Source organism: Cokeromyces recurvatus, assembly GCF_025118155.1.
Source record: "Cokeromyces recurvatus strain NRRL 2243 chromosome Unknown BX663scaffold_32, whole genome shotgun sequence".
In the NCBI taxonomy this organism is placed as follows: Eukaryota; Fungi; Mucoromycota; class Mucoromycetes; order Mucorales; family Mucoraceae; genus Cokeromyces; species Cokeromyces recurvatus.
The window spans coordinates 16,087-32,906 of NW_026251418.1; the positions used below are offsets into that span (position 1 = coordinate 16,087).

At 33.1% G+C, this 16,820-nt stretch overlaps 7 protein-coding genes across 7 annotated transcripts; 3 read left to right on the top strand and 4 right to left on the bottom strand.

Moving 5' to 3' along the window:
- Positions 1 to 509: 509 nt before the first annotated feature.
- Positions 510 to 3,031, top strand: BX663DRAFT_538097 (uncharacterized protein; the record flags this gene model as incomplete). Its single annotated transcript, XM_051530672.1, has 6 exons — positions 510 to 520; positions 595 to 729; positions 826 to 857; positions 910 to 994; positions 1,070 to 1,262; positions 1,328 to 3,031. The coding sequence occupies 6 exons, from the start codon at positions 510 to 512 to the stop codon at positions 3,002 to 3,004; spliced, it is 2,133 nt and encodes a 710-aa protein (XP_051379180.1). The 3' UTR covers positions 3,005 to 3,031.
- A 137-nt stretch (positions 3,032 to 3,168) lies between these two features.
- On the top strand, positions 3,169 to 4,138 carry BX663DRAFT_521759 (uncharacterized protein). Its single transcript, XM_051529285.1, has 3 exons — positions 3,169 to 3,371; positions 3,516 to 3,637; positions 3,693 to 4,138. Exons 1-3 carry the CDS (start codon positions 3,212 to 3,214, stop codon positions 4,098 to 4,100), a joined length of 690 nt encoding a protein of 229 aa, XP_051379181.1. The 5' UTR covers positions 3,169 to 3,211; the 3' UTR covers positions 4,101 to 4,138.
- Positions 4,139 to 4,210: 72 nt separating this feature from the next.
- On the bottom strand, positions 4,211 to 4,714 carry BX663DRAFT_441556 (60S ribosomal protein L11; the record flags this gene model as incomplete). Its single annotated transcript, XM_051523464.1, has 1 exon — positions 4,211 to 4,714. The coding sequence occupies one exon, from the start codon at positions 4,712 to 4,714 to the stop codon at positions 4,211 to 4,213; it is 504 nt and encodes a 167-aa protein (XP_051379182.1).
- A 543-nt stretch (positions 4,715 to 5,257) lies between these two features.
- BX663DRAFT_545776 (40S ribosomal protein S8) lies at positions 5,258 to 7,036 on the bottom strand. The gene is made up of 5 exons (XM_051530941.1): positions 6,724 to 7,036; positions 6,582 to 6,654; positions 5,988 to 6,297; positions 5,710 to 5,916; positions 5,258 to 5,633 (listed from the first exon to the last, which is right to left on the bottom strand). Exons 1-5 carry the CDS (start codon positions 6,725 to 6,727, stop codon positions 5,619 to 5,621), a joined length of 609 nt encoding a protein of 202 aa, XP_051379183.1. The 5' UTR covers positions 6,728 to 7,036; the 3' UTR covers positions 5,258 to 5,618.
- A 154-nt stretch (positions 7,037 to 7,190) lies between these two features.
- On the bottom strand, positions 7,191 to 8,055 carry BX663DRAFT_521765 (peptidyl-prolyl cis-trans isomerase B1). Its single transcript, XM_051529286.1, has 4 exons — positions 7,898 to 8,055; positions 7,576 to 7,844; positions 7,346 to 7,503; positions 7,191 to 7,283 (listed from the first exon to the last, which is right to left on the bottom strand). Exons 1-4 carry the CDS (start codon positions 7,998 to 8,000, stop codon positions 7,199 to 7,201), a joined length of 615 nt encoding a protein of 204 aa, XP_051379184.1. The 5' UTR covers positions 8,001 to 8,055; the 3' UTR covers positions 7,191 to 7,198.
- Positions 8,056 to 9,429: 1,374 nt separating this feature from the next.
- Positions 9,430 to 12,753, top strand: BX663DRAFT_489328 (uncharacterized protein; the record flags this gene model as incomplete). The annotated part of the gene is made up of 2 exons (XM_051524882.1): positions 9,430 to 9,503; positions 9,603 to 12,753. 2 exons carry the CDS (start codon positions 9,430 to 9,432, stop codon positions 12,751 to 12,753), a joined length of 3,225 nt encoding a protein of 1,074 aa, XP_051379185.1.
- Positions 12,754 to 12,916: 163 nt separating this feature from the next.
- BX663DRAFT_578743 (WD40-repeat-containing domain protein) lies at positions 12,917 to 16,012 on the bottom strand (the record flags this gene model as incomplete). Its single annotated transcript, XM_051532181.1, has 8 exons — positions 12,917 to 13,272; positions 13,355 to 13,697; positions 13,754 to 14,013; positions 14,082 to 14,204; positions 14,270 to 14,421; positions 14,498 to 14,672; positions 14,736 to 15,285; positions 15,353 to 16,012. 8 exons carry the CDS (start codon positions 16,010 to 16,012, stop codon positions 13,010 to 13,012), a joined length of 2,526 nt encoding a protein of 841 aa, XP_051379186.1. The 3' UTR covers positions 12,917 to 13,009.
- Between the last annotated feature and the right edge of the window lie 808 nt (positions 16,013 to 16,820).

Consider the following 16,820-nt stretch of genomic DNA (forward strand, 5'->3'; position numbering starts at 1 on the left):
ATACAAGATATATAATTATTGTTTCTTTGACAGTTAGGGAAATCTTGCTAATTTTCACAATTCGATGAGCATAGAGCCTTTCAACATATTCTGTTCTACTAATAATAGTCATACATGTATTACATAATATTGTATTTCATTATTAAGAAGAAGATAATCTAACTTTGATCTATAACAATAAATCTAACAGAGAATACGTTTTTCTTTATTATTATTATTATTTCTTGTTATAATCAATAAAAATAATTATTCTTACATACATCAAAGTAAGCTTATAAATACGATGCAGGAGGTTATTTTCTTCTTTTTTATACTATATTCATTTTTAATAAAGCTATCAATTATTAAACGTCAAGTCTTAAAGTTCAGATGATACTGCAAATAGCAATTTTTTTTAAAACTCCTCATGTATTTTCCTTTTAAAGACTATATGATATGTTAATTACCTTTTTTTTTTTTTTTTTTTTTTTTTTTTTCTTTTTCTTTTTCTTTTTGATTCATAAAACAAAATGGGACATCTGTAAAATTGACATTCCAAAATTATTATTATTATTATTTAGCTTCAATCAACTTCTAAACGTTTTATTTTATTAGAATCACGTTGGCAACTTGTTCACTTAATCAATGGGCACTTGATTTTGAAGGCAATCTTAAACGTATTTTAGAAAGTATTCGCGTTGCTAAGGAAAGAGGAGCCAAGTTACGTGTAGGCCCTGAACTTGAAGTGACGTAAGTTTGTTTGTTAAATTTCTTTTTTTTCTTTAAAAAAAAAAAAAAAAGAAAAGAAAAAAAAAATAGTCATAACTCATTACTTTTGTGTTAAAGTGGTTACGGTTGTCAAGATCACTTTTTAGAAGGTATGAAAAACATACAAGTTAGTCTTTATTATGCTTACACATAGAACAATAGGTGACACATATTTACACTCTTGGGAAGTTCTTGCCGAAATCCTTAAAAGTGAAGAAGCAAAAGATATGATTCTTGATATTGGCATGTAAGTTGAGAGTTATGAACGAAATAATAATAATAAAATTGCTCTTATGTAATCACGACCTCTATCTATTATTAGGCCTGTCATGCATAAATCTGTAAAATACAACTGTCGTGTCATTATTGCTGATGGCAAAATTGTCTTGATTCGTCCCAAGATTTATTTAGCTAATGATGGCAATTACCGTGAAATGCGATTCTTTACTCCTTGGACACCTAGAAAAGTTGAACAGTATTTTTTGCCTCGTATGATCTCAAAAATAACAAAACAGGTAATTTAAAAAAAAAAAAATAAAAGCCGGAATCCAAATAATTTAGTTAGTTAGTTATAAAATAGGTTTTGGTTCCTATTGGTGATTGTGTTATTAGTACTTTAGATACATGTATAGGCTGTGAAACATGTGAAGAATTGTTTACACCTGCAAGTCCTCATATCAGTATGGGATTAGATGGCGTTGAAATCTTTACAAACAGTAGTGGAAGTCATCATGAATTACGCAAATTAAATACTCGTATTGATCTCATCAAGGCAGCCACAGCTAAAGTAGGTGGTATCTATCTTTATGCAAATCAACAAGGCTGTGATGGTGATCGTCTTTATTATGATGGCTGTGCCATGGTTGTCATGAATGGCGAAGTCATTGCTCAGGGATCTCAATTCTCTTTAAAGGATGTGGAAGTGATTACTGCAACCGTTGATCTCGAGGATATCCGTTCATATCGAGCACGTGTAGCCAGTCGTGGAATGCAAGCACAAGCGACCCCTGCTTATCAACGTGAAGAAGTGAACATCGCCTTGAGTCATAGTCATATCAATGATAACATTCATATCCGACCCACCAAGCCTCAGAGACCCTTTTATCATCTTCCTGAAGAAGAGATTGCGTTGGGACCTGCTTGCTGGCTATGGGATTACTTGCGTCGATCCAAAACTGCGGGTTACTTTTTACCCTTAAGTGGCGGTATTGACAGTTGTGCTACTGCCGTTATCGTTGCCTCTATGTGTCGTTTAGTGGTCAAAGAATGTCAAGCAGGCAATCCTCAAGTCTTGGAAGATGTGCGTCGTTTAGCAGGCGGAGATGCAAGTTACACTCCTAATGATCCACGTGAATTTGCTAATCGTATCTTCTATACTTGTTATATGGGAACAGAGAATTCAAGTAGCGAGACACGCAAACGTGCAAAGGATTTAGCTAAAGTCATCGGCAGTTATCACACAGATCTCAACATGGATAGTGTCGTTAAGTCAATTCATGGTTTGTTTACGTTAGTCACAGGCAAGATGCCCAAGTACAGAGTCCATGGTGGTTCTGACACAGAAAACTTGGCTCTTCAAAATATCCAAGCACGTTTACGTATGTTGCTTGCTTATCTATTTGCTCAACTTTTGCCATGGTGTCGTTCTATCAAGGGAGGTCTGTTAGTCCTGGGTAGTGCCAACGTTGACGAAAGTCTTCGTGGCTATCTTACTAAATATGACTGCAGCAGTGCAGATGTAAACCCTATTGGTGCTATCTCCAAACAGGATCTTAAACGCTTCATTGCTTATGCTCAACATACCTTTGATATGCCTATCCTTGGTGATTTCCTATCTGCTGTTCCTACTGCTGAGTTAGAGCCCATTACAGAGACTTATGTACAGTCTGATGAGGCCGATATGGGCATGACTTACGATGATCTCTCACGCTATGGACGTCTTCGTAAGATTGATCGTTGTGGTCCTTATTCGATGTTTTCAAAACTAGTTCATGAATGGGGTGATGATATGAAACCTACTGAAGTAGCAACAAAGGTCAAACGTTTCTTCTTTTATTATTCTATTAATCGACACAAGATGACAACTATCACGCCTTCATACCATGCTGAGGCTTATAGCCCTGATGATAATCGTTTTGATTTAAGACCCTTTTTATATAATGCTTCCTGGAAGTGGCAATTTGATAAAGTAGATCGACTTGCTGAAGAGTTGGAACGACAAGCTAGTGAAAATCAATTGAATAGTCAAGTTGATTAAAATAAACTTTATGCAGTTCTCTCTTTTTTTTTTTTTTTTTTTTTTTTTTTTTTTTTTTTTTTTTGCGTAGATTATGATAGGTTTTTAAGCTTAGACTAAAAATAAAATAAAATAAAAATAAAAAGCCACATGAATGAATGTATAAATATTCTTCCCCTCCCCCCCTTTTTTTTTCCTTTATTTCAAATTTATAGAAAAAAAAAAGAAATGTCAGCTGTATTACAAGTTAAATGGAATGGAAAGTATTTTCCTCTTGAATTTGAAACTACCAAACAATTAGAACAAACACAAGTAAAAGAGTTAAAGTCATATTGTCAACGCATAACGGGCATTCATCCTTCAAATATGGCCATTTATGCTTTTGGAGGTAATTGTTATTTATATGCATAAAAAAAAAAATAAAAGGAAAGGAAAGGAAAGGAAAGAAGAGAGATGTGAAAAAAAAAGGAGGGGAAATTAAAGCAAGTTTTCTTTTTTTTTTTAAAAAAAAAAAGCTAATTTTGTTTCATAGCTTTAATGAATAATGATGACTTGTCACTTAATGTATATGGAATCCGAAATGGCTGTTATGTCATTTTAAAGACAAGGAAGGGTCCTCATCCTCATCCTCAAAGAAATCATTCAAAAGAAAAAGTATATATATACATTATTGGTTAGTAGATATATTTACTTATTATCGTATGAATAGAATCTACAAACAAAAACACAACATCATGGTCCAAATGATGCATCTAACAAAGAAACAATATCAAAGGACGAAGCAGTATTACTAGAACAATTAGACAATATCAAAAACAAGATTACTAATGACATTACCCCTCAAGTACGTACCTTTGAAAAGGATGTGAAAGAATTCATGAGTCAATCAAAAAAGACAGACAAAGAAAAGAAGAAGCAAATCTATACGGGCGCTTATCTTGGAGAGCAATTAATGCACGTTTTGTTTGATTTGGATGGCTTTGTTTGTGGACCTGATAATCTTCAAGCGCGTCAATCAAGAAAAGAGGCAGTGAAAAGTGCACAAATGTTATTAGACAAAATAGATGAGATTAAATCCGTTGTAAAAAATGTAGCTGTGGTAGATGATGAAGTTTAGAGAAACTCCATTATTATAGAAAAAAAAAAAAAAAAAAACTTAATCTCTTATGTAATAAAGGCTATGTATTTTTTTTTATTTGATCAAAAAATAAACATGAACAATTTTAATTAATTCTTGTAAGAGATAATACCATCGAAACGTTGCTTGAACCATTCCATAGCTTCCTCCTTCTTGATTTGGTGCTTAACACCAACCTTGGACTTGCAGTGCTTTCTGCGAGAGACACGGAAACCAGGACGACCCAAGACAACATAGTAATCCATACCGTAAATACCAATAGAGGGATCATACTTGATACCCAAATCAATGTGTTCATCAATACCGAAACCAAAGTTACCAGTGTCAGAGAAGTTACGGGCCTTGAGTTCGTATTCCTTGACCTTCAAACCACGTTCAAGGATTTCCTCAGCCTTAGGACCACGGACAGTGACGTGAACGGCAATCTTTTCGTTACGACGAATGGAGAAAGTACGGACAGTGTAACGGGCCTTGGAGTAGACGGGAGTTTGACCAGTCAATTGTTCAAGAACCTTGGCGGCACGAGTAAGTCTATCACCAGATTCACCAACGGAAATGTTGAGAACCAACTTTTCGATTTGGAGGTTACGCATAGGGTTCTTGGTCACCTTTTGTTCTTCGGCGCTCTATTAAAATTACAAAGTTAGTTACATTGTTGCAATGAATTGATGAAGGAATAAAAAGAAAAAAAAGAAGAGAGTAGGATCGTCAGGAACATGTACAAATTCAAAGATCATTTCTATTTTCATCGATTGAACTAGAATAAATAGTCTACCCAGATCCCAGTCTTAATAAGACAAAGTGTCTGTTATTTTGCAAATCGAATTAAATTACTGAATGTTGAGTTTGAGCTAATTAGTAATGTCATTTTTCATTATCTTCTTTTTGGGAAGTCGTAAAAAAAAATTATATCCATTCATCAATCCATTCATCTTAAGCATGTTCCATCCTTCAATCCTCTCTTTTTTTTAATCCTGTCCTTTTATTTTATAGAATCATTACCATGGTGTTGTCTGACGATATCGAAGTAAAAAGAGGGAGAACTTATAATTCACTTTACTTTATCTATATGCCGCTCTTTTTTTGGCTCTTTTTTTTTTTTTTTTTTTCACTTGCACTTTAATTAACATTAACGGAAAATTTTGTATGTGGAGGATGGTCCGGTCGGAAATAGAATATGTCCGGTACATTATTGGCTTTAATAAAAAAAAAAATCTTTTTACATTATGAACACTATTTATTTTGACAGCTACAACACAATCATTATGCTATTCTGTATTTGTTTATTTTCGAAATTTAAGTAAATTTATTCTATGACTGATAATATGATAATGGTCAAATAAACTTTGTAAACAAAACTTAGAAAAATATTTTACTCGTGTAAATTATTATTATTATTATTATTATTTTTTTTTTACAGAAGAGAAATTTTATTAATTCTTATAAAAGAATAAAAAGATAAATCAAGCACAGAAAAAATAAATGTGTCTAGGAAATTTAGTGCTTCTTGTTCTACATTGAAAAAATAAATAAATATTAGTTTGCCATTTTTATGCAAGCTTATTTATATATAAAAAAATAACTTTACCTTGATCTTACGAAGGTAGAATTCGAGTTCCTTACCCTCGAGGATGTAACCGTCACAACGACCAGATTGACCAGGACGAGAAGAGATGACAGCATAGAGACGACCAGCATTGAATTGATCATTCAAGAGAGGATCGACAGCAGCGTTAGCGGCACGAGCAGCCTTCTTCTTGGAGATGGTCTTAGGCTCAGCATTCTCTTCAGCCTTCTATAATAATAATAAAGAAATTAATATATTGGAATTCTTAATCACCTTCTTGTTTATATTAAAATACTTACAGCTTCGGAGGCCTTGGCCTTACCGAGAGGAAGAGCATAGTGAGCTTCATACCATTGACGGAAAGGAGTAGCATCAATTTGAATGACAGCACCCTTAACGAGAGTGTTGGTACGGACCAATTCGTTGTTGGAAGCATTATAAACGACGGTCAAGACACGAGTCTTACGAGAAATACCTTCAGAACCCCAAGAGAAGTTACCAGATTCAAGACGAAGAGCACGACGCTTGAAGTTACCACCACGGACACGAACAAGGTGAATACGCTTAGCACCCAACTTGGTGTTGGCGGCTTGACGACCTAATTCGAACCTAAACAACGAAACAGGTTAACCATTGTTGATCTTATTTTAAATACACATGTATATATATATATTTATTTATATGTATATCAAATTCAATGAGTGAGGATCATGAATGTTTCGATTATCGAGTTTCAGAACATTAAATTAAAAATAAAAAGTTTTTGCTTGTGTCAAATACTGCTGATTCGATTTACTCAATTTTCCAATCAAATAACATTCATAGAATTTCATCCTCATTGAACATCTTAATTGTAAAAAAAAAAAAAGAAAAAAAATAATAATAATACTTACTTTCTCTTCTTTCTGTATTGAGCACGTCTAGCACCGGTGGCGCTGCGCTTGTGACGAGAATCGCGGCTGATACCTTTATTAAAGAATAGATGGATAAGTCAATGGATGTATATGGATGGATGTTAGTGTATGATTTCTTTACCCATATTATTTGCAGAGAAGGAAACTCAAGAAGTCTTGAACAGATAATAGCCTTTTACACTCTGTCTCTCGCCCTCCCATTCTAACAAAATATCTCCGCACAAATCAAAATCAAGGATTAAAAATTGTATCGTCACACTCCATTTCTTCAAATTCCGTTTATTTTTTTAACAATCAGTAAAATTTATTGTATCTGCTACGAACCATACAATTGATAAAATTTAAGCTATTACTATCCCTTCTAAAGTTTCTTCAGTATACATACTGCATTTTCATTGCTAATAATTATGAATTTCGTTTCTTTTTTTTTTTTTTAAGATCAAAGGTCATTGAAGTTTTTATATTATAAATTTGTAGGGCATAAATCATTCTCATTCAGGCACACTTTATAAAGCTTGAATTTTCTATTTTATTTTATCTTATTTTTATTTTTTTCATGTAAAAAAAAAAAAAAAAAAAAAAAAAAAAAGAAGAATTTACAATTCAGCATGTTCGACAACATCAACAGGTAAAGCGCCTGAATCAACAATAACAACATCAACCTTGGGCTTATCTCGGAAACTATTATGTAGAAAAAGATATCAATTTATGTCTTCATTATTTCTTTACAAAGTTAAACTTACCCCTTTTCACAGTTTTCAATCTTGGTAACAACATCCATACCTTCAAGGACCTTACCAAAAACAACATGCTTACCATCCAACCAAGGAGTTTTGACAGTAGTAATAAAGAATTGAGAACCGTTTGTATCACGACCAGCATTAGCCATAGAGAGAACACCCTTAAATTATAAACTAATTAGTATAGTGAATTTATAGTTATAAATATATATGTATATATCTATTAAACTTACAGGACCAGTGTGTCTTAACTTGAAGTTTTCATCAGCAAATCTAGCACCCCAAATAGACTTTCCACCGGTACCATCACCATTAGTAAAATCACCACCTTGAATCATGAAATCCTTGATGACACGATGGAAAGTAGAACCCTTATAACCAAAGCCTTTTTCACCAGTAGCTAAAGTTTTGAAGTTTTCGACAGTTTTAGGAACAGTCTTTCCATATAAACCAATTACAATACGACCGAGATCTTCATCACCTTGTTTAATGTCAAAGTAAACTATTACAGAAACGCGTAAATACATATACTAAAAATAAAATAAATAACTTTACCCTTATCGGTGATAAGAGGGCCAACAGCAGCAGAAACATAACTGAATGTTGTGAATGCAAGAAGCACAGTAAGAATAAGGGCAGAGATGCTAAATCTAGCCATTTTTTTTTTTCAATTACGTTAAGAACAAGAAAAAAATAAAATAAAATAAAAAAATAAATAAATAAAAATAAACTAATAAAATATTCAAATGTGTTACCATTTATTTTCACCAACCATTTTATGCCAATAAGTGAGACAGTAATCATGTTTAACAGCCGATATCCAAAACTATTATTAACAACTGCTACAGTCATCAAATTATCATATAATAACACGCGCTATAGTCTCTCTCTCTCTTTTTTTTTTTTTCGAATATCTATAATAGCTTACTACTGAGGAGATTAATATTAACAATTTCATAGAGTCTTGTAAAAAAAAAATAAAAAAAAGGTAAAACACATCTAACCTTTTCCCCTTTAAAGGTTCCATAAAAAGGTTTTTATAATATTACCTTATCTAGAAAATAGCTGCTGGATATTCTGTTAGTTTTAGATTTAAAGCTTAATTAAAAAAGTATGCTCTTCATGGTTTCTATATAGTTTTTTTTTTTAAACCTAACAATACAGATTTGTAGTAGTAGCAAAAAAAAAAAAAAAAAAAAAAAATACATCTTTCCCACTACTTTTTATAATAACAGAATCTTACTTTGCAAATTCTTTTATAACAGTACTTTGATTTATGTCCATATGAATTGTACTGTTATTATAATATAACTTGTTATTACCTTTATTAATAAAGTACCGTGTCATTTTTATTTCAGGATATAACGGCTACTTTATTCTAGGAAGTATTTACTGTGCCAAAAAAAAAAAAAACAATTTTTGCATTTGAACACGTACGTTTATTAGGATATTTGTAAATAAAATAAATGATAAATTAGACAACTAAATATGATTAATACAGCAGGCTTTGTGATTATTATTATTTAAGTTTGTTAATATTCAACAACAAATCAAAAATATAACAAAAAAAAAAAAAAAAAAAAAAAAATAAAATAAAAAAATAAAATAAAATAAAAAATTTCCATTATACTTTATGAAATAGGATGAATTCTTTGATGAGATTCTAAATGGTGTAGTTTTTTTTTTTTTTTTTTTTTTTTTTTTTTTTTTTGTATTACGTAGAACTAGATCCTAATTACGGCATCATTGAAACATTTATGCAGCACTCTCAATTTGACAGTGGTAATGGTAGTATAAAGATCAATTTTGCATCATTATTTGCTAATACATTTATGTAAATAAAGTTATTTATGTTGTTGTATATTATTTAGTCTACTATTAGATCATAATGAAGCAAGTATAGAATAATGTTTCACCGTAAAAGTAACGTAGATCAGTTGTTGAACAGTTTTTCATGTCAAATAACATTAGTATAAAAAATTGAGGCTAACCCTAATTTATTCATTTTTTTTTTACTAATATACCCATATAAAGTTGATTGTATTTTACAATAGATTTCTTCCATTTTATTTAGTTTATTTAATATTATGAGTCAACAAAATAAATTTCTTTCAAACAATAATCAATTAGGTCAAGATATAGGTTCAGATAATGACCATATGTATGTCTATCATCTTTATACTCTTTATTTTATTTTTTTTAAAAAAAAAAAGGAAAAAAAGAAACCTTCTAAATATACTAACATTTTAATTGGGAATAGTGATTCTACTTTGAATAATCAACGTAATTTAAATGATCGTTTTGAACAATTAACTGTAGATGACCTTACTTCTTCTGCTGCTCAACCTCAGCGTGAGCCTGTCAATGTATATCCCAGTGACTTTGGTGGTTATATGCTTCATCCAGAATATACCATGAATCAAAGCTCAGAATTGAAAAGAGGACCAGAAGACATGATTTCTCGTCATCATCATGAACATGATAATAACATGAAGAAGGATGAACTTGGTAAATTAGCAACCGCTCCTCCACAGAACATGTTTTCTAAAAAGGAAGAACATGGCTATGCTTTACCTGCTCAGAATCGTGATTCAAGACATGAGAAAGATATCACTTTCTTTGGTGATTCTCTTACTACTGAAAGTCATCCTCAATCTCGTTCTTCTCTTGATCAAGATAGTCTTTTCCGTGGATCGATTACAACCTTACCTTCTGCTGGTAAAAGACGTAGTAGCTCTGCCAATAAACAGAATTCTCACATCATGAAGGATACTAGCCCAATTGCTTCCTCTGGCGGTTTGAGTTCTCATCCTGTAAAGACAACAACAACAACTATCATTTCCTCTACAGTTCCTGCTGATATCAAGACCGAACGAGATAGTAAGGCTAATACAAGGGAACATGAAGAGGATCAGCAACAACAACAACAACACAACAATAAAAACAGTTTAGCTAATATGGCTTCTGCTGCTGCTTCAGGTGTTGTTGCTGCTGCCTCTGGTGCTGCTGCTACCCTTTTAGGAACAAATACAGATAGCCAGGAAAAGGACTTTAATCAACATGAGTCTATGCCAAGTACTTGGCCTCAAAAAGGTCTTCCTCCTTCTTCTTCTTCTGAAAACCAAAAGAAGGCCAAGTCATCTCCTGCTGCCCTCAAGGATGCTACAAATAGTGACTATGAACCTGCTATCCATGGTCAAAGCCCTTGCTTTCATACACATGATAATATCTCAAAGGAGCATGTGGAAGATAAAACGCACCCCTTCTGTCGTAATGTTCAGGAGCCCTCCATTCATGGTGAACGACCCAGTTATCAAGACAATAACCAACAGGGTATTCATCCTCGTGTCGCCGCTGCTACTGATAATAACCCGATGAGATCAGATCGTACTCATGACAATCCTATCGATAACACCCACAAGTCCTCTTCTAACATAACAAAGGAGTCGGATAATAAACACGCTCCTTTCGCTGTTCATGACTCTAAAGGAATTGATTCTAAGGCTATCACAGCAAATGATACTTCTTCTCCCGCAGGTCATGCTTCTCTCGGATCACATCCTACTACAGGAATCCTTGCAACTGAATTAAATACTCCTAAAAAGCGAACTGATTTAGGTTCTACCACCATTGAAGAAGGTCAAATCCCCAAGACAGAATCAAATTATGGCCTTGACAAAAACAAGCAACAGGAAAAAGATGTCTCTAGTAGTAGTAGAAGTAGTCAAGGACCTTTAACAGCTCGTCATGTGGGTACTACTGATGATAGAAGCCGCCATGAGATGAGAGGAAGATCGGTGGATGATTCTAAGGCTGATGATGATGATACTATTACAAAATCAACCTCCCAACAGAATGAAGGAAATGGGAAGGGCTTGATGAGTTCAGAGGGTCTAGCTGCTGCAGGCAGTGGTATCGCTGCTGCTATCGGTGGTCTCTTCGGATTAGGCAAACACAAGAATAAAGAAGACGATGACTACCACCATCATGACAACCAAGATAAGTGGGATCATAGTCAACAACAACAACAACATCAAGCCAATACTACTACAGAAAACACAAATAATTTGAATATGGAAAACTTGCCTCTGAATCATACTGTTGATCAAGCGCCTCCTATGGATAAAGAATATCTGGCTGATAATAATGGTATCAAAGATCAACATGCCGCAACCGGTGGTAAAGATCATAGTGGCGGCACTGGAAAATTACATTTGGATAATTTACCTCTCAACTATACTGTTGATCAAAAGGGAGAGAAGCCTATCGACAACAATACTTTCCCACAACAGAAACGTAGTGTACCCCCAGTTCACGCTAGTCAGTTCCCTTGTACTGCCATAGGTCAAACACCTTTAACCAAGGCAGCTTTCAACAATAATGAACATCCAAAGCAATCTATCTCTCCTGTTGGTACTGGCTATAGTCTCCCAGAGCAAGGTCACGGTCATGGTCATGCAACACACCGTAACAACAATCAAAGTTTGTCTCATGCTGATGCCTTACCTCTTGGAGATAAGAATACATTAACTCACAAATCATTTAATGATAGTCAACACCCCTCCCATGACACCGCTCCCTATGGTACAGGATTCTCTACTGTTGTAGGAAATCGTCAAGATACAACAACAGGTAGTCAATATCAGAAGAGGCAATACGATCCAACTCATGCAGATGCTATCCCATTAAGTCATGACAACACGATGGAACATCGCTCCTTTCATGATAATCAACATCCCCAACAAAGGGTAACTCCATTTGCTACAGGTGTAGGTGTTGCTGAACGTCATGATAATGACAACAACAACAACAACAACAACTCTGCTGCTGCTGCTGGACACTACAAAGAAGAGTCAAGACAATCTCATCATGCTGAACCTTTGCCATTGATGGATGTTGTTGATGAACAACAAGTACAACAACCATTAAGCAATCAATCTGCTGAAAATACTTATATAGGAGATAGTGAACACCCTCAACATATCGTGAGTGCTCCTCCTGCTACAGGGTATGCTATTGTTGGTCAACAACAACAACAACAACAACAACAAGAAAAGAAGGATTATGGTCATTATTATCCTAAGGAGAAACAAACTTCTGATAATGGTAATAACAATACAGAAAAGGGTTCTTCAGATCATCATAGCGGCGGTATCACTCAAACTCTCATGGATAAAACTACCTCTGCCCTTCGTCAGATGGGTCTTGCATCTGATAAAGATCAACATCATCATCAAGATAACTCTAATACAATTGAATCCTTGCATGATCAGCCACGCTCTGCTTATGATGTAAACAATCATCAAAAGTACGCCCATATCTCTAACATAGAGAATATGAAATTAGCTGGTACAAAAGGTGATAGTACTACAAATGACACTAGCAATAATTTTATCAAAAAATCCAATTAATTTAGTCTTCATAATATAATTCAATAAAAAAGAAAAGAAAAGGAAAAAAAACAATTATGTGTATATACTATTTTACTCATGTAATATCGTGCTTTTCTATATTTATTAAATAAATAATTTATATCACATTATATATATAAACATAAAAAAAAAAAAAAAAAAACTCAATGTACTGATTATACAGCACACATAAAGATGAGGGTAGTAGGTGTGGGGGGTATGATTATATAGTACATGTATATACATATCTTAGAATTTATGGATGCCAGACATGTACAATGCCTTCAGCGCCAGCAACGCCTGCAGCAACTGTCATAGTTTCCTCATTTACAGCTAAACTAGTAACACAATTTGATGTTGGATACGTTTTTAGTAATTGTGTTGCTCCTTCAATACTCCAGACTTTAACTGTTGCATCACCTCCACCTGTAATAATTGTACGACTATTTGACATCCAATATAAACCACCAATACCTATACTGGAATCGGGTGCAATCAAGGATCGAATCTCAGGTGATTCTATATTTGATTTGAAAAAAAAAATATATATGATTAACGTTAAATGGTTTCTTTTTTTTTTTTAAGAAAAAAAAAGGCTTACGTTTATGACTGAGTATATGCAATTTTCTTTGATGATATCGAACATCAAATATAACCACTTCACTTTGTTCTTTATCTGCATTACCGGAAGCAACAAATCGTTCACATGGACTGATGGCAACGACATTGACATCAGCATGACCCGAACGAAATGTGCGTACATTTTTAGGAATTCTAAAATCATGCAAGTGAATATGTTTATCCCCTGACATATCATCAAATCGATTATAATTTCCAGAAACAATATATCTCCCTGTGTTTGATACAGCTAAACTAGAAACACAACCTTTCATAGAATCAAACCGTGTACATGATCTACCTGAAACAATATTATACGCTTCCACCTATATAAAGAATTAGCAAAAGAAAAAAAACGTTTATACACATGTATATAATTTACACAGCCAGGACGTTCTAAATCTTTGTTGTTGATGCCTAGGAATAATGACTCGGATGATGCATGATGTCCAAATTCAGCACAATCAACATGGGGATCCGAATAAAAATCAAGATCCAATTCGCAGGCAACACCAGATCCTTTCTTTCCAGATCTATCCATTCTCCATACTGTAGCTGATCCATCATCTGAACAGGTTGCCAATACATTCTCATTACAAGCGTAATTAACTGCAATTTGATTAATGGGTTTACAGTGGTACTCTTTTTAAGAAAGAAAGCAAGATGTTGAATATATTACAAGTACACATACATATATATTTAATACTTACTTAATGTCGATACAAGTTTACCATCTCTTGCTCTCCAAATGTTTGCAATACCATCATGGGATGCTGAATAAATTAAGGTTTGATCCTTTGACATTTTGACATCAGTAACTGTCCTCCAAATAGCTATTTTTATATAAATTAGCTATCAAAAAAGTATTCCTTTCATTTATTATTATTATTTCTTTTACCTGGTGAGTCTGTACTATTTTCTGTTGTATTCCCAGTTCGATGACCTTTTAGCAATTTGCAGTCATTCGTTTTCGAGGTCCATAATCGTAAGTTACCAGGTAGATTATATTGTACATTTTCATCACATACTGATCCTATCGCCAATCGAATACTAATAATAATAATAATAATAAAGATTAATAATAAACCAAAGTAAAGTACAAGAAGAAGAGGTTCATGATATTTACCCTTTTGCTGGGTCTTTAAAGATAGCTAAAGAAATAGCATCCCCACTACCTTGATTGATCTTTTGCTCTCTTTTCATATTAGCTAAAAGAATGTCTTTCATTGCTGTAGTGTTCATGCGTCCAACAATGGAGCATTTAGCTTTTACTTCACATCGAGATCTATATCTAGGTCGAGCTTTATAGATAGATATGTATAAATAAAAAATAGATGTGTAATACAAACATGAATGATACTCACCTTTATGACGTCTCACTATGATTGCCTTATTAAACATTTGATGATTGCCTTCTAGATAATCTGCCCAAAAGTATCTACATTCTGTTGGTGTTCTACCTGGTAATAAAGTAGACACATACTGCCAGAAATCAACCATATCCCTACCAATCTTTGCTCTCTTTGTTACCTGTTTACTGACACAATTCTTTATAATTTCAACTTCATAAGGTTGAAAAGGATAATGCAAGATGTCAGCCACATCTAATTGAGCCCAATCTTCCCAATTTGAATTATACCAAACACATGTTGGAACATATGGTGTATCAGATACTTGGTGGATATTAGATAGTGAGGGTGATTGGCAATCCTTAAGCTGGCGGCTGTTATTAGGAAGTTTATCTCTAGAACGTGTACGACGAGTACGTGGTGTTTCTAAAAGGGCATTAGATGTGGGTATAGGTACTGATGGTTCAGTTACAGACTGAAGATATACTTCCATCATACGTAAGAGTTCTATTTTTTCTGTATTTGGTGGTATAAAGGTATCTATTATCATTTGTTGTTCTTCATCCTAAAAGGTGAAAATAAGTAAATAAATTGACAACATTTTTTTTTTTTTTTTATCTGATAAAGCTTACTAGTTCCATTGGTTCTGTAGTAATTTCTAAATTCATAGTATCGGTAATCAGCTCATTTTCAGCGATTGCGGTTGGAGCAGGAATAGAATTAGCTTCAGTATTAGACAGAGGTATATTTCGCAATTGTGGGGATGGTGATGTAACAGGTACAGGTTCTGAAAGAGAAGAGGGTATAAATGGTAGTTCTTCTATATTATTAGAAGCAAGAGATTCATGTAAATTCTCTCTAATAACTTCGTCCTTAATTGGTAATACTGTTTGACTGCTTGTTGCGTATTGTTCTTGTTTTAATTCAATAGATTTGGAATCAGTAATAAAAGATTGTGAGGATGTAGGATAAAGAGCAGGAAGATCGTTCATCATCTCATGTTTTATCTGTAGCTGTTGATTAGAAGTTTGATCTTGATTTTCCTTTTCATCATCCACGGTTAAATCAACGTTATTATTGATAACTTCTTCATCATCATCAGAATCATCTAAAGCAATAGGGGCATCTTTACTACCTTCTAGTTTCCTCAACTTGGTAGGTCGTAAATTTTGATGATTCTCGTGATCAACATTAAAGGACAGGATGTCTTCATCTTCTTCATCACTACTTAGGACAATTAAATTTTTTTTTGGTTTCTCCTTAATAATGTAACTAAACATAGAATTTGTCATGATTGTTTTTGCTGCTGCTGCTGCTGTAATTGGAATTGAAGCTGTTGTATTATTTATGAAAGTATCTATCGCTTTTTCCATACGTCTAATAACAATAACAATAACAGTAACAATATATATATTATATGTATATGTATATGTATACAAATATAAATATATATGTATAAATAAATAAATAAATAAATAAAAAAAAAAAAAAGCTTTCAGAAACGCAGCAAGTAAAAATTATATTGAAACAAAAGACTTCGGTTTGAGTTAATTTTTTATTATTATTTTCAGGTCATCTTTGAAACAAGAGTAAAAATTGAATAAAAATATTCTGATGATCGAGGGTTGATTAAATGAATCTTGTCCTGAAATACTTTAATCATAATGGACAAGAAAGATCATTGTTTAAATAAAACAAAAAGTTAGTATAGCATTTCTATTTTATATTAATTTTATTATTATTATTTTTGACTAAAATGTATAATGACATCTTTGAGGATGTGTTGATTAAGAGAGCATTCTAAGGTAGAAACAAGTGGTGCAAAAGGAGTTGAACTATTGGAAAGTATTGTCTTTTATTTCCTCACTGAAGAGAGTTTAATTATATGTATTATTATTTTGAATAAAGTATTAAAGATCTTTGTATATGTTTGAATTACAGTGATGATGATAATGTGTCTGCAATCTAAGTGTACCCTCCCCTTTTTTTATAATTATTATTCGGGTAAAAGAATGAGGAGCAAACACTTGGTTTCATAAAGTCAAGAGTTTCATTTGATCAATAGATGTATTTTGTGATTAACAAAAGCCAAAGTATAAT